Genomic DNA, 24,650 nt, shown 5'->3' on the forward strand with positions numbered 1-24,650 from the left:
TGTTTTTACTTCAGTTACAAGGTAAAGAAATACTATATTAAAAATGGCAATTTTGATCATGGAGACTTGGTTTGAGCTGCTTGGTATTAAACACTGTGTGTTGGTTATATGATGGTTCCAGGTATCACAGAATATTCTGAGTTGGAAGGGACCCACAAGGATCTTCAAGTCCATCTCTTCAGTAAATTGCCCCTCCAAGGACTGAACCCAGAACCTTGGCATTACTAGCACCAGGCTCTAACCAACTGAACTAATCTCAGGATTAATACAGACTAAGGTGCAAGATATAGGACTCTTAAAATTAAATAACTGAGGTAAAAAATGTTCCCTTCTAAGGAAGCCTGGACTGCCATGGCATTGTTAGCAAGAAAACTAAACTTTCTAATGTTTCTAGGGTTTCTGAAGTCTTTTCAGGACAGATAAAGTACATGCCCACAGTTCAACCACTGCATACCCGAAACAGTCCCAGTGTTTGCCCCCTTTGTCTTTAAAAGTAGTTCAGGATGGTGCTTTACTCCAGCAATCAATTATCAACTGTATCAATTACCCTGAGGAACAGGACATATGGACCTGGCCATTTTTTAGGAGCTTCTCTGGAAATAAGAAGTGGTGAGTAATACCACCCTAGGACACACTATGCCTTAGATGAAACACTAAACACTCTCTCCCTGCCTGCTCCTTCCTGGGCAGTGAGGGGGAACTTAAGATGAAGGATACACTCCTGATTTCCATGTCACATAACAGTGCCAAAGATCTGTCATTACTTCTGTCTCCCTGACAGCTTCTTGGCTATAAGGGTAGTAACTGTGTTCTTGCTGCACACTTCCTTCAGCAATTCAGGTCCTGTAATATATTCATAGTCGCCTTTATTGAGCACATTCCCAGTCTGTGCAGTATCAGGATGTAACTTTGGGAAGGGAAACATGGGAAATAGCTGTGATCTTCCTGCAAAGGATTGAGTGGAGTGTCATGTGGAAGTAAGGTCAGGGTATGGTCCAACAGCAAAAACCAGAGCAAATTAACTGCTCCAAAGAGTGGCTGTGCTCCAGGTGTGTGGTGCCAGCCCAGTGCTTAGGGATTCAATCCAGGGATTCAATCTGATTCCTTAGGGAGTCAATCCAGGTTGCTAACTGGGATGGAAACAACTCATGCTTTTTTGCTGAATGGGTTGTCTGCTCTTCAGTGGACTGCAACTGCTCAGCAAAAGATGAGTTTATAGTTAAGGACTAGTGCAAGTGAAGTCAGGAGAGGGTGGCTGGGAGACAGGAGAACAGTCATGCCTTGTTTCAGCTGTGGTCAGTTGTATCACTAAGCCTGTCTCATCCACCTGTACCTTGATTAGATGGAAAAACAATCGGATTATTAATAAGGCTTGGGATGAAAGCTGTGGGGAGAAATCTGTGACTGTGGAAGCCTACTGATGGACATATTAATTACTAAGTTAGGTCTGTTAATTTGTGCTTGTTGCTGTTATTTATTTATTTTTTTTGCTAGTAAAACAGTGTTCTGCCTTCCCCATAGATGGCCTGTAAATGAGGACCATGCCACAAGCTGGTATCTGAAGCTACAATGCTTGAGGAGTGTGAGTCCCAGCTCACCACTGCCTGAGAGAATACAAGCACGGCAAGGGTTTAAAGGAGTCAAACAAAAGCTATTTAGCAAAGTCAAAAAGAAATAAATATCCTCTCTTGGAGCTGGAAAAATGCATTTATGTAGAAGAGGCACTTAAAAAAAATATTTTGACAGTGGGATGTGTTAAAATCCCCCGCTAGCAATGCCAGTTATTAGGGACTTTCCTAAGCATTTCTAGACAGTATTCATATGCAAAACTTTCAAAAACTCTTCCTCTCTATCTTTTTCTTTGTTTCATTAAGAGAAAGCCATCTGAATCAAGAGATGAAGGGAAATTCACTTTTTAAAAAATGTCTTTCTTCACTAACTCATAAAGCTCTAGTAATAAGCTGTGCCTGTACTTGTGCCTGTCTGGCGCTTCTTCAACTTGATTCACTTTGAGTAGACACCAAGAAGGTCAACAGAGAGCTGCCACCTGTCCTTCTGGAGCAGCAGCTCCTCAGACAAAGCTGGAATAATGGTGTATCTGCAGTAGAAACACTCGTGACCAAAGGCTGGGAACAGGCCTTGCCTTTCTGATGGAGAGATGCTCTGAACTCTGGAGAACTGGCATGGAGCTGAGCTGTGTGGACAGCCTGAGTGGGCATCCCCTTCTGTTGGTCCCAAGCTCCCTAAAACAGCTCTATTTGTAAAATACAGGCTGTATCAAAAGCCCCTTTTGCAGTAAGCTGGCAGATAGATCACAACTCAACAGTAATAAATTAATATATAATGAATAAATTGGAATGTTAAACAACGGTAACTTATTAAATAAAAATAAAGCAATAGTAAGTTATTAAATAACAATAGCTACCAAAAGTCACAATAACCAATTTGTTTGACACTGTCAAAATAATAACACTAAAATTTTTCTCCCTGTGTTTTTTACTTCTCAGCAGTAATTATTCGGAATATGCCACTTGGTATTCCCTTATTATCTGTCTACTACCATCTCTTGCTGTTCTGCACTTCTGTTTTGTCATTGTTTGAAGGCAGAATTTGCTCAAGATGACCTTAGTTTCTAAATGACTAACAGAAAACTCTCTCTTATTGTCAGATGAGTAGTATAAGTTGAAAATTAAGGAATTTTATCCAAAAAAGGCTTGAGAGGGTGGAATCCTAACTTAGTGTGACAGGAACATTAGCAGCCAGCAGAGGAAGAGTGTGGATTCTGTAGTTATGCAAAGTTGTATTATTAAGTTTAAATATTTATGGAGAAAATTGTCTTTTGATAAATACCAACAAAGAGAAATTGAGGATTCACTTTTCATCTGAAGTTTCAAATAGAAATATCTGCTAATTCTGTTGTTCTTAGAAGATTTCTTTCTCCTCTATTCTGTTCCGATGAGGTCTTTCATATCGTGCGTTACAACGAAAAACAAATGATCTTATTTGGACTGGCTTCTTCTTAATAACTACCAGCGTGATGCTAAATTTAAACAAATGGGAAATTAAACTTTCATTCTGAACAGGTGAAAATTTTCTGCGAATGCTGATGACATTTCCTTGGAGAAAACCTTCCTATTACCACCCGGCATGTGCTCTTTCTGCTCCAGAGACATCTGTTGTGATAATGTCTTACTAGATCATGGGGAAAAACAAAGAGGCATTTCTGCAAAAACAGTTTATACATTACAGCATGCAGAGTTTAAACCCTTTAGCCAAATTTTAAAACAGCTTGAACTATTCGGGGTATGTTAAGATGCATGAAACAGTGGCTGGGGAAATGCAAGATTTGATTCTGTAAGTTGCAAGATCATGGAGAAACCTTAAAATAAATATTATGACACTTTAAAATATATATGCTTTTAAAAAGAACACCAAACAACTCTCAGTTTTAGCATCTGAAATGTGCTGCTTTCTCTGAGACAAATGAAAGAAATCTAGACTAGAGGTTCATTCTCTTACTCTTCTTTTCTTCCACTTTTTTTAATTTTTCGAATTTTAGCTGATTTTCTTGTGGGCAGTTCCATCATGTAGTGGATCACTCCCAATCAAACTAATAGTGGCAGCTTGCTTTTCATGTGTCAAAGGTCTCTATGTCCTGTGCACACCTATCCATAATACTGGATGTGCACTACTTGCACAACTGACTCTGTTTTCAGTGGTTAAAGTAGAGGATTAGATATTAGTTGACTGTTGGTCTCTACTTGTAGAAGGATGTGCTGTGTAACCTTTAGAAAGTCAGTCAGGGGTTTACCTGGTTATCTCCTTGTTTTCAAGGTGACATTAAAAAAAGGACTTGAGTAGGTTTTAGTGCTTTCCAATTCTGAAAACGTACTTCAGAATTTGGTTGGGTTTTCCCTTCTTTTCTCTCTCTTTTTTTTTTCCCAATTATCAAAAACATCATCTGTATTTTTTTTCTAATTTCTGCTAGAAAAACTCTTCTTGAGCTTTTAATTGTATACAATAGGAGCTTTACTTGGAGGCCTGGAACTGTTAGCTAGTATGACCACTGATGTATTTGTACGTATTGAATGAATATTTAGAGAAGCTGATGGAAGGGAGGTGGCACATGGAGAGACAGGAAACAGGATTACAAAGTCAAGCAAAAATACATTTCCTTCCCTATTATTCACTTGTGATATGCTTATTTTACAAATTCTGATATTCAGCATCTTTCCAGATAAGCAAATATCTCATCCTTCATAAAATCAAAAACCAGGGAGAAAAAAAAAAGAAAGACTTGGTTTTGTTGTGTATCTCAAAGAAATGTGTGGGTGGGAAGGCATAACCGTACACACTTATTTCCCGTTTTCACCTTCAAATATAACAAACAACATGTTGCCTTCATTTGTTTTCTACCTTTGTTTATGCATCCAAGCAGAAAGTCTGATGAAGACAGTAGTAGAATACAAAGAAAGAGTCAGTCCTTATGTTACCCCAATAAAGATGAATTGCTTGGGAGTTTCTTGAAAGCCTGTATTTAAACAGGCAGTATTCGTCCTGAAAAATCATTTTCTACAAGAAAGATGGCTCTGTTTTATCTAGGTCTTTAAGAGGAAGTACCTGTGACACTATCTGTTTAGACTGCTCTTGTTGTACTTTTATTTTTAGATTTCCCCTTCCCCGTCTCAAAATACATGAGAGAGCTTAAAGGCAACCTCATTGTTTTAGAAAACTCCTATGATGTGTGGGAAGTCCTAATACACAGCTCTGTAGCCTTGTAGTTCTGCTTTTCTCATAGCGTGTGATGCATAACTTCCAAAAGATCATGATGTTTTTAGGGCATGTGCACCCAAATTGCAATAGGCAAAGCTGTCTGTAAAAGCACAGGGAATGAGCTGTGAAGGCAGAGGTCTTTTTGTCTACCTCTCAAATTCCACTGCTGAGTCCCACCCAGCAGCCACTAAAATCAGTCAAGGAACAGTCTATAGAAACAGCAGATTTCTGAGCAGGTAGGGTGAGATACAGCTACAGAAAATACGTGTCTGCAGAACTCATCATCTGACAGTAAAGCTGTACAGCCAGGGAGGGATAAATAATGTTCTTATTTAAATGAGATTTATTTGAAAATAAATAAAAACACAGTGTTCCCTATGAGAAAGGGTAAAACAGCAGAGGACAGAGAGGACTGATCCCCATCTCCCCCTCCTCCTCTGGACTCAAAGACCTGAGTATTATTAACTAATCTCTCAGGCAGATGTTCAACTGCAACTGAGGTCTTAATACTTCAGAATGAACAAAGCCCACAAGAGGTTATTTAGTTTGTTTCCTTGCTTTTTTACCTCTGTCTGTAAGTTAACTCTTATTCATCCTACAAAACCAAACTGAAACATTTATAAACTGTTAGAATTGTGTTCTTTAAATAATAACTAGAAACCCAAAAATATTTACTTCTAATGGGTAACCTCTTTCAGTGTTCTATCAATCATTTTTATAATCTTTGTTAGCTGACATGCAATCACCAGCCTGTGATTGCTAAGAGCACACAGCTAGCTGCTTTAGCATACAGACTTCTATGCGGGGTTTCCCATTTGTATGCCAAAATTTTTTGTTAACAGCTTTAATGTTTGAACTGGAAAACTCACTGGGGGCAGTCTAACACAATCTAAATTGTGTTAGGCAACAGGACACACTGGTTTGAAACACGCATCCCACTTTAACATGTCGAGTTGTTGATCTGGCAGGCTGCATGAGCGCTAAATATATGTAAATAACATTTTGAAATGGATGTTTTGTGGTTTATTAGGAACTTTCTCTATTTTGTTCCATTCTTACCCTTTTGTATGCTACAACAGGAAACTGCAACTTAAACATCAGTGGCTGTTTCCACTCTTTGCAACTGTTTCTCAGCACAGGGCTTATTAGAATTGTTTGTCGAGTACCAACTGGAATGTCCTGTTTCAGATCTAATGCTACTTTGTCCACTTTCTTTGAGGTACTGAAATAAATAATCTTAGGACTCCTCATGCATGTACCTTCCTGATATAGAGGCTTATGTAAACAGTCATTTGAATTAAAAAACCTTTATATATTCATTTTAGTTCTGTCTGGAGAAGTACAATGATATCCAGTTCCCACTACAAATAGAAAAAAACTGGGCAGTATAACCAAGAACACGACACGGAATTAGGAATGCACTAACTGTGTTACTGTTTTAAGTAGAATCATAGAATCATAGAATAGGTAGGGTTGGAAGAGACCTCCAAGATCATCAAGTCCAACCCCTGATCCAACTCCAATTACTATATCATGGCACTAAGGGCCATGTCTAATCTCTTTTTAAAAACCTCCAGGGATGGTGAATCCACCACCTCTCTGGGTAGGCCGTTCCAATGCCTGATAACCCTCTCTGTAAAGTAGCATTATTTGAACTAAGATGCTATTTGTTTGTACTGTGTAGAAACAGGGTAAATTTTATATGGAAAGAAGTGCCATAATGGCAATATATGTTGTTTAAGATGACAGAAGATACTTTCAGATGCTGTTTCAGACCTTTCCACAAAAAAAAACCAAAACAGAGCTCTGCAGGAGAAAGTAATGTAACTAAAGTATTATTTCCCATCTACTTAGTATAAGTTCCAAACGCTTGTTTTTATATAACTGGTTGGTGTGAATCATCATATCTGGTGATTCTGCCTGACCTCTCCCTTTATAAGCAGACCCCAAGGTGTTAATGGTGTGTGTTCACAGAGACCTGCTCATTCAGGCAGAATCCCATTGCCCTCCCCTCATCTTAGAATCTAGCAGGGCTGGTGATTGGGTAAAGTTCACCAATACTGGAGAATCTCCTGTGAGTATTAAATGAATTTCACGAATATACATAATTTACAGCAAATTGTTCCCCAGAGCACACAATATACTCATTAACTTCGGCTTCAATGGTAAATGAGCAGAGCAGCCCTTCTTATTATTCCTGAAATCTGTTATTTCATTTTTATAAAGGAAGATTTATGTAATCAGATTTCCCCCTGAATACCATAAACAGTGATGTGACACAGATGCATGTTGCCATTAATGAGAAAGGATTGCTTTCAGAAGTTATCTTGAGTCTAGAGCATAAATGAGGGCTTCAGTTATGAGTAGGACGATTCTGGGAATTTCTGCTTTTGTCCTGATGTCATCCTGCACCCACTGCAGTGCACAGCACAGACAGTGGCTCTTCAGCTCCTGAGAGGTCACCTGAACCCACCCTTGGGCCAGGCTGCATTCCATGGAGCTGCTTCTTATCTAGCAGGTACCTGATGAGTGCTCCAGATTTCCAGCTTGGAGCGTGTGGGGGAAGGACATCCCTGAGATGACCATTACTGAACATTATTAGAGACTTACAGGCAATTGTCCACCAGCATCATTCCTAAACGGAACAGTGGGACACTGGTGCGTAGTGGCCACCTCTGATTCCCAGGCTACTCTGAGCCTCCCCTGCCTTGGCTCCCCTGGTGCACTGCAGCCTGGCTGCTTTTCCCTGAGCGAGGATTTTGGCATATGAGGGAGGAATATGGACAGTGCCTGTCTTACATGAGTGCCTCTGCATTCCACCAGTCGTCTTTGTGTACTAAATCTACTCGAGTATTGCACAGGAGCTTACATCAGGGACAGGTTCACTGCCATGTGAAAACATTCTTTCTGAAAACTAGGATGTAATTGTTCAAGGGCCGAGGTCGTGCAGACTGTTGCACCTGCAATTTGGTTCCTTGAAGTGCTAGGCAGCTCTTCTGAGCTTAACATCTGCCTTTTACCATTTGTTGTCATGGCAACAGCACAAACCATCTCCTTGTGACTAATCTGCTTTGCTTTTCTCCATCTAGGTTTTAAGAAGGAGAAAGAACCACAGGCATAGTTTCCCCACTCTTTCCTCCACTGCCTCTGAACATTTTCTCCCTCTTCCCTTTCCAGAACCACTGCTGGGGGGAGCAGGAGCTCTGTAGGAAGATGGATAAAGAATTTAACATTAGAAAGTGACTGGGCTGTTCTGTATCCTACTGAAAAGCACAGCAACCAAAGGCTGCTCTGCTATAAAAATCAATCCAATTTACAGACTAGAAATGTAAGAAGTACATATGAAGGATTTTAACCTAAAATGCTGACCATGATTTTAATACATTATGTGCATTTATACCAGATTAGTGTAAAAAGTGATGTTTCAATGAAAGCAGGAAATAGAGAAGCAAATTACAGAGAGCTAGCAGTAACCACAGCTGCTTAACTAAGTTTCTCAGCACTATTTTCAAGTGTTTACAACTTTTACAAATTGCATTTTTCCTGGTCAGTGTTTCTTTTTGCCTCCAGATAATTTTGAAGATGTAAGCAGTCTGAACAAAAAATGCCACATTCCATGGTGAGAGAATAGGGATAGTCCCTGTGGCATAAAAGGAAAGGTGCCAGGCAGACCCATCTTTCTGCTAAGAGTTCTACTCTTTGACCTTCAAAATACCCAAGATTGCCCAAAACTGTATTACAGTTATGAGGCAGGCAAATTCTCTCTTCTTTCACGACTTCTGTCATTATTTTCATGGAACAACTGACATATTTATGTCAAGATGTTTCAGGTGAAGGTCAAAATAGAACATTTTCTCAATTTTACAACAAAAAAGAATGCCAGGGAGATCTTTCAGGTGAGGTGTGCTTGGTGCTGGAAGCTCCTAGACACAGTTCTCTCTAGATTCAGTAACAGCACCAGGAATCTTGATCCTAAGGAGTCCTTGTCTGTCTGGCAAACAGCTGCACAAGCCATTTATAAAGTGTGCATTGCTTTGTCTTCTAAGGTTGCCCTTCACTAATGCTACAGTTGTATTTCTGATTAAATTTTAGTCCCTCATTTTGTGTTTTGCCAAGAACTGCAGATTCCTTCTGAATAGCTTTTGTGTGTTCTCTAATTTAATCTTTTTTATTATTACTATTACCATAGTATTTAGGAACCTTTACTATAGCTCAACATATAACGCTGTGTACGTAGCGATAAGGGATGATTTCCAGCATTATCTCCTTTGTTGAGTATTACTCAATATGGTAACACAATTTGGCTCAAAATAATGAACAAAGATTGTACTCAGATCGTGTATTGAGGCTGAACAGCTTTGTGTGTGCACGCTGTTCATATGCCTGTATTTCTGTGTGTGTGGTAGAGAGGGGAAGGAAGAGGAGTGTGAACTGTGAAATTTCAAAGTGCCTGCACTAGAGAGCGAAGCAGAGATAAAGGTGGGCTCATGGCAACAAACCTTCAGAGAAAGTCAAACCAACACTGCTCACAAAGTCACCAGAAAGGAAAAGATGTTTACAAAAGCAGCTTCCTCTCCTATTTAGGAACCCACTCTTTCTTTCATCAGTCAGTGAAAAATCTCATAGTTTTATGGCGTACCCTTCCAGCCTCCCTTTCTCTGGGTGGTATGTTGGGACAAAAGGAGCCATGGCACTCCACTATGTACATCAGTCACATTCTTCTGGTGTTGTCTCATGAAACTGTCACAAACTAGCTCAAATTGCAAGTTAGGTATCTGCAAGGGCTTCCAGCTGTGGGTGAGAAGCCAAATGCCCATTTCCAAACTTTGCATATATTCAGCAATAAAATGCAACCAGTGATGCATTAAAAAAACTAGACCCATAAGTACATAATTTGCATACTCGAATTTAAGAGCATTATAACAGATACTGTCCATGTTATGTGTCATGTACAGTTCACAGTCCATTCATAATGCTTGACAGTTAATAACAAGGATGGGCTATCAGCTGATTTCAACTACTGTAGCATTTCTCTCCTGATGTACTTACCTAACCAATGAAGATATATTTTTAACAGCTGAAGCCAGGAGACTGCCTGTGCAGCTCTACAGAACGTGCAGCCCATACTTTGGCTGAAAATGCATTTGTCTTTTATGTTCTAAAATTAAAAGTTGTAACATAGTATGTTACACAAACATCCAAATAACTGGTGTCATAGACTTCTTAAGAGAGTTTAAGTTATTTGTCTTATTCAAAAACAATAATAATAACAACTCTCAAATATTGCAAGAGCCTGGACCTACTCCAGCCTACATAAATTATTCTGGAAATCAGAATATAGACTGTGGGTGATAGTGTTAAAGGTCAGGAAAAACTCCAATATCTGTATCTGGTGGTTCACATGTGCAATTTGAAACTGAATGAGTAGCTTTTTATCTAAATACAGGTTATCTGCTGTCTTGACGTAATGGAGATAGGCCAGCATTATTAGAGATGGGGAGAGTGGTTGGGTTTTTTTGCTCAGCTGGAAACATCCTACTACAAAGCTCAAGACTCAGATCCTTTTTTAATAAGCAGTATAATTCCAGCATCACACATGGCCTCTCAAGGAGTTTGTAACGCAGATCTACAGACCTTTGCAAGCCAAGGGAGCAAAGGGACCTGCCTGCTTGAGAAAGCTTGCTAAGGCAGGGCCTGGCAGTGCTACAGGGTGATGGAGAAAACAAGCTGGTGCATGTTGCACCTTGTGGGGCACTAATTTTCAAAGCCAGCAATGGAATGAAATGAAGGGTCAGGCTACTCTATATGGACTTGACTGTTGTTCTTTCTAGAGAAGGAAAAGACCAGCACTGGTGCTCCTGCGACTAGTCCATGGTGACTGTAACCCAGCTGTTCAGCTGTAATGGGGATGCTCGAGCATTTTGGCTTGTTCTGGAATTGTGACTCAGATCCTTGCTACCCGAGAAACCATTTAATCACAAATGACTTAAAACTCTCCTCCTTTTGTCTGTCTGGAGTAAGCCTCCTTTGCTTTGTGCTCTCCGTGAAGCACTTCATGACATAATTTCCAAACACGCCAGGATTTCAAGGAAGCATTTTTCACTCTGGCCATGTTTACACTGGTTATTAAGTAAACTCACGTGTGTGCACCCAAGGCCTGATTGCTTGTCTTGGTGTGCCCAATTTCACAGAGCATGCAGAACTGATGCTTCAAGTTTTGGTAAAAAATTTAGAAAAAAAATACAAGGTGCGAAGAGTAGAAGGAACAATGAGAGACTTTAGTTTTGTAGAGCTTGCCTGTACATATATACTGGTTCAATGTGCACATTGTGATGGTATAATCATAAATGCACTATCTTTTAAGCCAGGAACACACCAATGTACAAATGGAATACACCATTGCCCTGCAATGCTCTTTCCATACATTCCACGCCGCTGTGGAAGAACTCTTTACAAAGGTGAGACAACTCTGTCTCAGCCCTACTGTGGTAAAATGTGCCAAGACCATGAGAGAAATTACAGGATTAAGCTTTCTGCAGTTAAAACCAAAAGCAGTTCAGTAAATTTGGTGTTTGAGTAGTACTGAAATTATGAAAAGTGCTGCTACACAAACCAGAAAAGAAACAGAAAGTGACTTTATTTTTAAGTTACAGGAGGCCACTTGCATAACACAGGATGAAAAAGTGGTAGTGATGGAAATATTGTCATGTTTTTAAGAGGCCACAATTAGGGATAAAGAGCAGAAAGACACAGCCGCAAAGAGAACAAAATAATTGGCAAAGTCAGGGTAAGATTTTCCAGACCAGTGTGTGTGTGTATATATATATATATCTCAAAAAAAGAAAATGTTTTGCAAGCAGTGAAATTATCATTTAGGTACTGATGGAAAACACCATCAAAGGAAAGAAAAACCCCCAAACTTTCATTAAACTCAGTTGCATATCTGCTTTATGCAGAAGACAGATAGATGTCAGGAAGTAGGTGACTAATGAAGTGGAACTCTGAGAATCCTTGCCTTAGATAAACAATTATTAGAGAAACATTCAGCTAATCAAAATAAATATCATTTTGCAGAAGTCTAACAGAAAATCCTTTAAGCCATTCATAACAATAATCCCGACTAAGCATAAAACAGCAAACATGCTAATGATTTACAGGGATTCCTTTTTCAGGTGCTGCCTTAAGCCCCAAATATGTATTTTTATTCCATAGTTAAATATCTGTACGTGGCTGAAAGGTGTTACATTTGTAATAAACATGAACATCCATAAGCACTATACAGTTTTATTTGTAAGAGCTCAGTGAAACACAGATACACACAGAGCTAAGTCACAGCACTTGTATCCAAGCTGTATGCATTAAAATATGAATTATTGTTCTACAAACAAACCAACAGTGGAATTATTATTTTGAATTATCTTGTTGAAAGCTTGGCCTTCCCATAGCTGCTTGGAGTCTATAGCAATCAGGACAGCTCTGAGCTGTGCACAGGAACAAAGTACATTCAGCAGAGGTTGGGCACAGCCTCTAGAGACCAGTAACAGTGTACAATGCAATCTGTCATCTGAAGTAATGACCCACCTGCAGCAGCTTCCTGATTCTTTTCAGATTGTGTATCAAGAGCAGATTCTTCTCCTGTGAAACCCGGTCCAGCTGTTCATCCACTTGTATTATCAAATTCTGTAAAAGGATCATTGCCATTGCTTCATTGTTGGCTGCAGTCTCCCTAAAAAAACCCAAAATCAGTGAATGAGAACCACACATGTTTAAAATGTCGGGTAATGTGTCAGTCTATCAGTACAGAAAATTATAATCTGTTCAGAAATCTAGGCAGCAAAACAAGGTTTTAAATATGTGGTGACCTGAATATAGTTAGAGGTTTGCCAATAATTGATTTTTAAGATTTTGGGGTGTTTTATACTCACATAGATATGCACCTATAAACACAGGGTGAGGAGTCAGCCAGAGGAGACAACCAGGGTTTTCTAGTCTTTGCTCCAGTGAATATTTAAATACTTCCACCTCACTTGTCAGAGGAAATGGGGTTTATGCAAACTGTCCCTCTCACTCAGTCACAGAGATATAATTACTGAAATTGCTGTCTAGTTTCAGACAAAGCTGACAACAGACTTGAAGTCCAAAAGATAGTATGTTCTTACAAATTTCATGGAAATCTGGCAGGTTGGTAGAAGAGAGGAATCCAAATTAATGCCTCCACTGAGGGAAACGGCAGTAATAACTTGCTCCAGGAGGCAACAGCCAGATGGCCAGTCAGCAGATATATCTCCTCACACCAGGCACCAGATGAGCCTTCGCCTGGCCAAACTATTTGGGGATACAGGAAGACTCTGAAGCTACTGATGAAGGGTATGTAGGGGACAAAGGACACAAACACATGTAAAACCAGGCTTTACTGGCTCTGCTGTTCATGGTACAGCTTGGACGTGAAGGGCAATTACGTTAGGGAGCAATAGAGAGAGGAAGGTAGAGTTTGGACAGGAAGGCATCCTTGTCCTTGGGATAGTCTCTTTCCTTGCCCAACAGATGGCAGATGCCTGTTTGAGATATGCCTGCTAAGTCTAAGTCTAGCATAAAGGAGGTTTTATTGCTTCCTGCATTCCTGCAGCCCCATAAATACTGAACAATAAACTGTAAGGAAAGGTTATATTCCTATGCAAATTTTTGTTTGGTTAGTTTTTGTGCAATAGTCTTGTGGGTTTAGCTTGAAAAATTGAGATATAGCTAATATAATGGTTTTTTGGCATTTAGTTTGGAATTTTCTTACGGTAACTATCAAGTGAATTCAATCCAAATTTGTGCGTAAATTCACTTTCTAGAGAAGAGTTCCTGGAAATAGCTGGCTTGTTCCCCAGAATTATCCAGCTTTAAGTGCCTTTTTGGACAAATGAATAATTTTATGCTGCAACAGGTAATTGTATAACACTTCCATTGAAAGTAACTTGCATTATTTTTTTTATGAAAAACCTGTAATATCGTTACAGCTAGACCTTTTTTATTGGATTTTGTTTAGGAGTAAGTTCAAATGCGAAACCTTGCCTCCAGATATTCCTTAAGTTTAAACAGCTAAATCCATAACTAATGGAATACTATTCTTGGAGTGCAGATGTCTGTACAGTTCATAAATGAGCACCCTAAAACCTGCCAGAAAACAAAAGAATTGTTTTTAACTGAAATAATATGAAAGAGAATAAATTTAATCCTACCAGTCTTGGCTTTCTATCCATTGTGCTAGCAAGTGCCGGATTTCCATGGGGAAGTTATCATCATAGAACTGGTCCACCTGCTCCAAAAATTTTATTTCCAGTTGTTGAACTTGACTCCATTGGGACATACTGCGAAAGAAAAGGTGAAACATGTTTGCCATTGAAAAGTGAATATGAATTGCTAATCCAAAGTGCGTAGATCACTTATTTTCATTGAAGATTTTATGTACTTCAACATTTCTGTCTATCCTGTCTTTCAAAACAGGTGGTGGTACTTGAGTAAATTTAGTCAATTAAGGGGAAGAGGGAGAAAACTGGGCAAGACCATTAAAAGAAAGTTCTGATTTTTACACTTGAATAGTCAATTCCCTGTCTCTGTCAATTCCCTTCCTTAATGTAAATGTTTTGGGGTACTTTCTGATGCTTATGAAGTGGTGAGATTTACACAGCATCTCTCATCAAGAGAAGTAGTTTAGGACTGTACTCTTCAAATCCAGTCAAAACTATTCTTATTGAAGAGTAGTAGAAAACAATGAATTTGTTCTTGGTGAATTCATACCACTCAAGTTTTAACTAAAGCCATTATGGTTGTGTGTTACTGTGCTGTTCCTAAAGCCTCACATCTTCTGTTTGGAGTTTACTGCTTTACAACCTAAATTGTTTATCTAGTACATCTTCTCCATTTTAAATCGCCGTAGAATTATATTTGATGTTACCGAAAGAAAAAAACAACTAAGCATAAAGTCATATGAAAACTGTAAGTCAAGCAAAAGTAGCACCTCCTGATGACAGGCTCTGAAATTCTTAGTGAAAAAAACTATTCCAAGTAAGTTTTTCCTATTTACTGAGATCCTGGAGATAAAAGCTTGGTTGTTCCAGATTTTAGGTGAGCAGAATGAATATCTGCTCCTCTCCATGGTCTAAAGAGATTATTTTGGGTGAGCAGACTCTCCATGAGGACACCTCAGCCTGAGTACTCTCTCCATTCATGAGAACATTACCTTTCTGATACCTGCTCTCTAGGGTCACACCCCATCATCATTAATCCCACTGGTGAAAACACCATTTTCATTGTGATGTTTTCAGTGCAGGACAGACTGATACACCATGGCCTCAGGGCAGCCTTTGCCAGGCTGTAATCCTGCATGTGGACAGAAAGTCGGTGGTAGGGTTGAGAACAGGCCACTCTGGATGAGCAGAAAAGAGGAATGCCCTAAGGCCTGTGCCCTGCAATCTCAGTCCTTGATGACCCTATTCCCATACCAGAGGTGATCTTCCCTTTTATCAGAATGTTTGTTCATGTTAGCAAAAGACACAAAATCCAGTCAGGGGCTAATGATTGCATTGCAGTAGGTCAACAAATTACAGATCTGTTTGAACATTTTTGACAGAAACTTTTCCTGAAAAAAAACCAAGATGAGATTTCATCAAAATGGACATTTTTGTAGAAAGCTGACCTTTTTATAAGCAGCTTTTCTATTTCCAGTTCTGAATCGTGGTTTCAGCATGTCAACAATTTGAAATAGAGAAAACATCATATTTTTAATGCTGTGGTCTTTCTTTTTGCTTTTTCTTAAGTCAGAGTTTAAAAAAAAAGGATGAAATATCTCAAGGTTTGTAACGGAGTCCTGAGTACTTACTCATGCAAAAGTAAAAGTGACAGGTTTTAGTTTCTCCTTAACATAGGCTGATGGGATGATTCAGTGTGTAGTATGAAGGACACTATATAACATCAGTGGAAATGTGCCCAGGGGCACATCCCTCCTCTTTTATTTCTTCCATTCTGAGAGGAAAAAAATAACGCCTGAATATTTACTTTGTTTCTTTAAATTGCTGAGCAAGAGTAAGGCACAGGAGTGTTTCACTGTGTTGCTATATTGATATTTACAAAGAATCCCAGATCTTATTTCTGAATGCACTTACAGTGCGTGAACCAAAGCATGATGCGTTAGTACCTTATAGAATAGTATCACAGAATTGTTAAGGTTGGAAAAGACCTCCAAGATCATTGAGTCCAACTGTAACTTTTTTCTGAACTTATACTCAGGGTAAAAAAAAAAAAAATCAGATTAGTAAGGCTGCTCACTTTCAATTGGACTTTTTATTGCAATTTCTAATGAATTGTGGTGATTATGATATCCTAAAAATATTGGTAAGGAAACTTAATTTTTTTATCTAAAGAAAAACAACAAAAAAGGCAGGATTTTGTTCAGCCTGCAGCCCCCTTAGGCCTTCCAGGTAAGGTGCAGGGATGCTCACGGGCATAAACACATGCAAAGCACACAGGTATGGTTTGTTACTGGGATTTTTGTGACATGTTCAGTACAATACATATTCCTTTTGTGCAAAAGAAGTCACAGGGAAAGCTGAGAAGCAGTTTTAGCTCATTGTGGATGGCCCCTGAAGGGAACTTACAGGAAAGATGGGGCAACACTATTTACAAGTGAACGTAGTGACAGGACAAGGGGGAGTGGGTTCAAATTGGAAGAGAGTAGATTTAGATTAGATATTAGGAAAAACTTCTTTACTGTGAGGGTGGCGAGGCACTGGAACAGGCTGCCCAGGGAAGTTGTGGCTGGCCCATCACTGGAAGTGTTAAAGACCAGCTTGGATGGGGCTCTGGGCAACCTGGTCTAGTGGGAGGTGTCCCTGCCCATGGCAGCCGGGCGGAACGAGATGACCTCTAAGGTCCACTCCCAACCCAAACCATTATATGATTCCTGGCAGGAGCGGGCGACGCGTGACTGCGGGTATGAAGATGCGTCCAGCTGCTCCCTGGACAGCCCAGACCAGGCATATCCCGCTTTCCGTGTGCCCAGGTGCTCGCCCGGCCGCCGCCGGGTTTGCCCTGGAGCCACTCTCCGGTGCTCCCGCCTGTCCCTGGTGCTCCCGCCTGTCCCTAGCGCTCCGTGAGCCCCTGTCCCACCCGGCGCTGCGCTCCATCCATCCATCCATTCATCCTCTCCTTCCCGGCGCCCCACTTGCCTTTTCCGCGGGTCCGGCCGAGCGCTGGTGCTGCTGCTGCCGGCGGCTGCCCCGGTCCCGCCGCCGCCCTCTTTAAGTGCTGTGCCCGCCCCCGGCCCTTCCCTGCCTTCCTGTGAGTCAGCCCCGAGGGGCCCCAACCTTGCCGGGCTCTGCGAACCCAGGGCAGAGCGCCGAACGCGGCACAGTCCTGCTTCGGGTACTGGGAGACGTGCGGGAACCCGCGTCGTGACAGTCACCTGGGGAAAAGTCAGAGCAGGGAGAGAGTTGTTTGTCTTCAGGAGGCTGAGAAATAAATAGACCTTTCTAATTCGTGCTGTGCGGCAGAGCCTTGGCAATCACAGAGGTTGGAAAAGACCTCCAAGATCATCGAGTCCAACCTTTGGCTGAACACCACCTTGTCAACTATGTTTCGTGAGCACCTCCAGGGATGCTGATTCCACCACTTCCCTGGGCGGTCTGTTCCAATGGTTAACCACTCTCTCCATGAAAAAATTCAACCTGATGACCAACCTGAATCTCCCTGGCACAGCTTAAGACTATGTCCTCTCATCCTGTCACTGGTTGCCTGGGAGAAGGGGCTGACCCCTACCACTACAATGTCCTTTCAAGTAGTTATAGAGAGAATCTTTCTACAGCATTGTGCATTCCAGGTAATAGCTGGAATCTCTCCAATATAAAAGATTTGCTCCCTGTCCTAAGGGGTTAATGATCCAATATCGTATCTGTAAATGGCAACAGAGGTATTCCAAGTATCTTTTCCCTTAAGAAGTACGTTATTAGAAAGAGGATTTATGTAAGAGCAGATGTAACATTGCTAAAACCAGTGTGAGTGGAAAATGCTAAATTATGACCATTTCACACCCGTCTTACCTCAGCGCAGACTTTGAGCAGTAGGATCATGGCTCTGGTGTGATATGAAGCAGCTGAAATCTGCCCTAAAGCAAATCCTTTTGACTATTGTTTTATTTGTCGTATTTTGTCTTTACCAGAAACCCCATCTGTGAGCAAAGCATTTCTGTGCCATTCTGTGCAAACCTGGAGTAAGAGAAATGCTCTCAGAACCTGCCAGGGAGCCAACCAAGCAGTATTACACTGTCTCTGCACTGAGAGGAACGTGCATCCTTGTTCAAGGGAAAAAGCCAGGTACTGGAGATGCTGTTAAGAGGAAGGTGTGTGTTACTACTGATGCATAATTATATTTTCTAGGCAGAGCAGAGGGAGAATTGAATGTGAGGTGAAAAGCTTTGATACAAAGGCAACTTCTAGAAGATCATATACAGGTGTCAGCAGCTGAGCTGTGTCTGAATATTGGCTGGGTAAAAGACATATTCACTGTACATGTGTTTGAAATCAGAGTTGGCATTGTCTTTAATAGCATTTAGCAAATTTTCAGGTGCATTTGTGTACAGAGAGACAAGATCATAACAGAAGTCTGAAAAAATCCTGATTTATAGATTTGTATGGTCCAATCCCTATTTCAGTAGACTCTCTTTAGTTCTGTTACTCTTTTATGTTTTGGGGTTTTTTTCAAGTGAGATGAGAATATAACGTAGTAGAAGATTTTCTTCAGCCTCTTATTTTTTTACTAAATGTCTAGAGTGCAAAATCACATTAGCTTTACAACCCAGAAGTGAAAGCTTGGTGTATAAGGCTGGAGGAATGATTTGGTTGCTGTTCACGAGCAGAAGCATATCTAGTCCCAAATTGCATTTTGACTTCTCTAAGTGGCTATTTTTGGCTCTGATTTAACCCAGCTGCCACTGGCTCAAAACAACTGACACTAGAGCAGAATAACAATATTTTCACTGCTTTTTGTTGGGAATTGTGGACCAGACTGAATGTCAGACTTGCCCTTTGTCCAAAGAGGTCAGTCCCCAAATACAGCCAGAGTTTGACAAGTCTCTGCTTGGACCTGATATCTGTCCTTCAGATTTCAGTAAGCATAGGAGGCTATACAGTAAAGCTGAACTTTACTTAGGTTTCTGGTTTTGCTGATGAATATACTGGCATTTCATTTAGAATGCATTCACTCACATTTTATAATCTTTCCATAGGACTGCATGCTGTTATTTTGCATATTTGACAAATAACCTTATGGATCAACCAAATTCTGTTCTCTACTATTAGGCAAATCTTCATTATTTTCTAAGACAACTGATTTTCACAATTTTTAACTGTGTATAGGTAAGCTTGTGGGGGTACCACATCAGGACACTGAATTAGTAATTTGAGGACTACCCAGGAAATATTGATTGGTAGTTTGATTTTGTGCTGTCAGTAGGGGGAACTATTGCACTGTATTTATTTTAAATAAATATTGGTAACTATTTTTCTTTTTACATTAAGTACTCATTCTCTGAGCATCCTTATGTAACTGCTGTCTGTAATGATAAAAAGACAGGTAGTTCGTAGCATCCCAATAAAACAAGATGGTAACAGGTTTTCAATCCCCTTTTTACTTGCTGTTTCTCTCCTTGACATTAAGACAGTACAATACTTCCTATTATCTGATGCAAGTATTTATTCAGGCTCTCTTCAGGAGGCCATGAGCAAAAAGTTCAGTTAGGTGTTCTCAAAATCTAGGGTGATCAGAGGTCATTCTTCATCTGAGGTTCAGAGAGGAGTTTCTGGGAAGATGGTTCCTGCTCCTTTATTCCCTCCTCCCCTCATTCTTCGCCCCACTTTCTGACAGGTACAGCAGTGAAGGCAGGTCAGTTGCTGGGATGGAGAACAGCTGTGGAACCAGCTGTTGGGGGTGCAGGATGCTGGATATGAGCCATGGCTGTGAAGGCAGGAGAACAGGGGCATGATCCTCACAGCAAGGGGTGCAGGAAAATGAATGGAGTCACTTGTGTTGTTACAGTGAACTGGGGAACCCTGGGCTTTACAGAAGCTTGTTGGGGAAAGTGGAAGGGAAGGGCACTTTGTTTGGAGGAGAATAGTGGTCCTAAGGCATTAGGACTTTGGATTGTCAAAGGCATTGAGGTATGGCCTCACATGGAAAGGCCTGAGGTGTGCATGGGCAGCTTGAGGAGGATCACATTGAGGATCAGAGGTGGGAGAGGAGGGTGTGGAGCAAGGTGTCAGGGTGGTGGGGGCTAAGGGGTTCCCTTCTGAGGCTGAAGAATAGCTCAGCTCTCTGCTCTTGGAAGAGGGGTCAGAGGGGTGTGTTAGCACACTGCGAAGGATGTAATGGTGCTTGGATACGTGAGGGAAAGTGCTGTGGAGCAGGACTGAGGTAAGAAAGAGATGATCTAGGTCAGTTCAGGTAAGCTCTGGAGGATATCCATGTGGATGGGATCCTGGAAGAGATGGCTCAGGGCACGTGGTGATCACTGCTGTGCTAACACTTGGGGAGGCTGAGAAGGGGGCAGCTGTGTGGGCTGAAAGGAGAAGAGTAGGGGCAAGGAGCTGTGGCTCATACTCAGTGGAGGAGTTCAGTGAGGAACACTGGCAAGGAAAAACAGGCTAAAATGATGCTTGTGAAGAGGGGGGCAAGGAAGTAAAGAGCCTAGGGCAGCCCATGGAGGGGGGGGAGTTTCTCCAGCTGCACCGAGTCACAATATTACGATGAGGGTGCAGGTTGCAGCCCTGGAGAGTACAGATAGGCATAGGCCAGGAAAGGTTCAAGCCACCCTTTAGTTTGATGGATCAAGGTTAATCTTCACTGTGTAACATTTCATTCCACTTCACTGGTGTTTCAGCACCGGTCAAAGCAGAAGAATAAGAAGCAAGTGTCTAAATTGTGTGGGCTTATTAAAGGCAAGAAAGAGTCTCAAGTGATGGAGAAGGAGTTCAGGACATAGTAATCTTCTCATCAAAAGTTCACAAAGTTGTTTCTAGGAACACTGAGCCAATTTATTACTTTGATCTGTCTGACCAACCTGTAATCAAGATTATAATCTCTCATGTTTGGCCTCTGGTGATTATACTCCTTGACTAACCTTTAATTAGGGTATGTGTCATCTGCTTTTTGCATAAAGGAGACATTTAGCTCGTACATGCTGTACATGTGCTATGTCTTGTATCTGAACTGTTCATAGCTTTTCTTCTTACATTCAGAACATGGACTTCTGATCTCAGTGAGACTAGTAAACACTGTAATCATGAGAAATTGTCTTGCTGACAGTGTAGTTCCTTCTAGTCAGCACAGCATAAATCAGCAGTTCTGTGTGCAGGTCACATCCCTTGCTGTCCTCTGTTTGGAGAAAAAGACAAAACCAGCAATGTTCATTCAAAGTTACATGTTATAACAAGCTATTTATGAATACTGTAAACAACTCTTATCTCTGTGCTCGTAGGTAGTTAAAAGAATGGTCATCATGCTTAGAAAAGATAGGGGGGTTTGGCTGTTATGTTGTTCTCAATTGCTGAAATACTTATTGCTTTCCCCCCTTCCAGTAATAAGTGAATCATATATGCAGATGTATAAATCCATCTGAAGTAAAGATACATATCTCACCCAAATTCAACATGATATCAGTTAGAAAAAAAATTAACTTGCTACATGGAGAGTAATGAGAAATAAGGAATTATAGAAAATGAAGTTTTCTGCCCCCTGAGTTGGGCTCAGGTCTCTGCTTTCATGGTGGTGTGGCCTTTTGATACTGCAGTCTCTAGCTTTGCTCTTTTTGGCAGGTGCAGGTAGACTGACCCCTCAGCAGTGCAGGAGCAGGTCAGAACGAGTGACCTGTAGGTAGATGACTTCAGTCCTGAGGCTTTTTGCTGCTCAGACCCTGATGGAGGGTACATGCCCATTGCTACTGCTGGGTTGAGGATCTTCTATACCAGTTCATATCAAGATCAAAGTGAGAGGGCTTGTCAAGCTGGGACATTGGGAATTTTCTTCTTTGTTATCTGTTATCTTTGAACAACAGATATGTTGTTTTGATGCATGCCTTTTTTATAGCTTCACTTCTTGATGGCATGTTTGCAGTTTTGCACCAGGTAATTCAATGTGTATCCTGAGAAAAGTTGATGACATTTGCTCTCAAGGGAAAGTATTTGTATTTTGTGGTGATATTTTTGTGGAAAGGAAGCATTTGTTCTAAGGAGAAAGAAGTCTGTGCATCTTGTAGAAGTTAAGGCCAATGCCACTTGGGGTCCTACAGTCACCATGCAAACTTACAAAATTAAGGTAGGAAGAAATTAAGTGAAAGGCCTCAATTCCACCTGAATGCCAGTCTGTCATTGTTTATGGAAAGGGCATGTGTGGAGAAATGGAGGAAGCATGAAAGAAGTGGGGGCAAATGCAGTAGCTTAGAAGAGCAAGGAGAAGGAGAGAAACTCTGTGGGCCTTGCAATAATTATTATTTAGTGTAAATGAAACTTCCTTTTGATAATGAAAATGTGCATATGGTTGTAATAAGCTTTGCCTTGTATTCCTGCTTCAGTCACTATTTTTCAGGAATTTTCAGCTTTTGAAATATAAGAATGATTTAAACTATCCAATTGCTAAATCATATGATGCAAACTTAAGTTTTACTTTTCCTGAATTACTTTAGAATCGTGTTTCCTTTTTTGTTGGTGGTTATGTAAATTGTCAGGAATGCTAGTAGTGCTATTTTAATAGGCTTTTGCACTCAGTGTAGTCTGTGGGTGCTTTTCTCTTATACAACAGCTTCCATGACAATAGATAATGCTCACTTTTTGTTTGCACAGAACTTGAAGACTTCGTGATTAGTGGTTTCCAAAGCAGAGTGTGAGAAAGGAATACAAAGTCAGTGTGATGTGGTGAATGCTGTGGTTTTTTATATATGTTCCTGTGAGTACAGCTTGGAGGGCAAAATGGAGACCCTTGGTGATGCAGCTGGATTAGTGTGCAGGTCAGTGTTTGCTGGGCAAGAGAAAGAGAATTTTTTTCATAGTAAGCTCACTTGGTATTTATGCTGCCAATAGGTACTTAAGTTTTTACTGCCTTCCCTGCCTGGGATCAAGATGACTATGCACCATGGTGATTTCTGAGCATACTTAGGAATATTTTCATTCTGCAGTCTCTAAGGTTCTTAGAGGAGTCCTTGAGTTTTATTAAGTCTGCTAGTATATGCTAATTGCAAAATACAGTTTGATGCTGAACAATGGCTTCCAAATGAAAAGATCAATAATTTTAGAATTAGTAATGGATTGTGCTCTGAGAAGGTAACTTGGTTAATTAATTTAATAAAGTATTTTCACAAAGGGAGCAATTAAACCAAAGTCTGATTATCTCTGCTTGATAATACTTGAAATATTATATATTAAAGTTACAGGTTTTAACTCTGATGGTACCAAGAGGACCTCTTGATTTATGTTACTCTCTGAAAGTCCTTATCTTTTATATTATTTGTATAAGAAAGCAAACATTTTCAGAAGTAATGTCAGCTTTTTTCTTGGTTAGGCAATAAGATGCCAACAAATCTGAAGCAGTTGTATAGCTGACTGTAATTGTATTGCTGGATATCACAAGGGGGATGGCAATCCCACACCTGTTATGGACTCATTGTCTTCCTTCTAGGATGTACAAAAAGTGTTATTTGATTGGATCCTTCTATTCCTCTCCAGCCTCCTATAACAAATCCCAGGTTGAGATGAGATTTTATTTTTCTTCTCTAAACCAGATTTTTCCTGGATCTCAGCCTCTCAGCACGCTATGGGTAAGGGCCCTTGCGATGGGAAGGTTAGCTGCAAACTGGCCTATCTCTCACTCAGTGCAGCAGGGAAGGAGGAGCATTATGGATGAGTATAATGATAGCATTTATTTTGAAAACCATTACTTCTACATTTCCAGATAGCCTTTTATAGTATGTTTCAAAATTTTCAGATTACTTTAATGTGATTACTTTATACCAGAAACAAACGTGAGTTAGATTGTTTTCATTGGGAGATAATGGAGATGACATGACAAACTAAGACTGTATGTGGAGATTTAGCATTGGAAGTTGGTCTATTGGTTGAGCAATACCATGTTGTGAGCAATACAATGTTGTTCCCTTGTCTTCACAAGGAGAAAAAAAAGTGATTTTAGAGCTGGCTAATGTGAAGTGAAATGACAGTGGAGAAGAAAGCAGCTTGTGGCTACAAAAGGACGTAGGGAAAACCAAAGCTCAATTGTTTTGTCAGTTTGTGGCCACCAAGTTCGTGTCTTGCACTGTCCCTGAAATTGCTCTGGTCAAGAGGCTCCTGGAGGGTGGGATGGGCTTTCTCCTATCTCTCTTGAAGAAACAGATTTGAGATCCAAGGAGACAGTTTGCTTATTCACTATAGCCTGGCCACTCAGGCTGTCCATCATCAGAGTCCAAGGATTTTGTGTTTAATATGAAGATGTTATGATGCCTGACATACGTGCAGCAGGAATCAAAGCCCAGGTATCTTCCTAGCAAAAGCTGGGGGCCTTTGTGTTTGGACAGAACACTGAGTGATGTGAAAAGGTGTGATATTATTGAAGGTTTTAGTGTTTGTTGTTTATGATGCTTTCATTCCTGGTCTGGATGAAGTGGCATAGCTCCAGCTGTGGGGGAAAGTACATCATCCCTCTGTAATACTCTGAAGCAGTCTGCAGTTTCAGGATTGCAGGATTCTGCTGGGAGAGAGAAAGAGAGAATATGTCTGGGTTCCCTCAGTCTGGTAAGAAAATTACAGCAAGTCTTTGAATCCTGGTGAGTCCTCTAAATACTGACTTACTGATTTATT

The 24,650-nt window shown here is 40.5% G+C and overlaps 1 protein-coding gene across 1 annotated transcript in view; it reads right to left on the reverse strand.

Moving 5' to 3' along the window:
* STAT4 (signal transducer and activator of transcription 4) overlaps window positions 1-17,140 on the reverse strand; it is a 42,518-nt gene extending 25,378 nt beyond the window's left edge. Inside the window, exons 1-3 of the mRNA XM_027678131.1 lie at window positions 16,983-17,140; window positions 13,998-14,126; window positions 12,355-12,499 (exon numbers count right to left, since the gene is read on the reverse strand). Of these exons, the coding sequence (XP_027533932.1) occupies window positions 12,355-12,499; window positions 13,998-14,125 (273 nt within the window). The 5' untranslated portion in view covers window position 14,126; window positions 16,983-17,140. The remainder of the gene's footprint in view (window positions 1-12,354; window positions 12,500-13,997; window positions 14,127-16,982) is intronic.
* Between the last annotated feature and the right edge of the window lie 7,510 nt (window positions 17,141-24,650).

This window comes from Neopelma chrysocephalum, unplaced genomic scaffold (genome assembly GCF_003984885.1).
Source record: "Neopelma chrysocephalum unplaced genomic scaffold, ASM398488v2 Primary Assembly neopelma1_44, whole genome shotgun sequence".
Taxonomy (NCBI): Eukaryota; Metazoa; Chordata; class Aves; order Passeriformes; family Pipridae; genus Neopelma; species Neopelma chrysocephalum.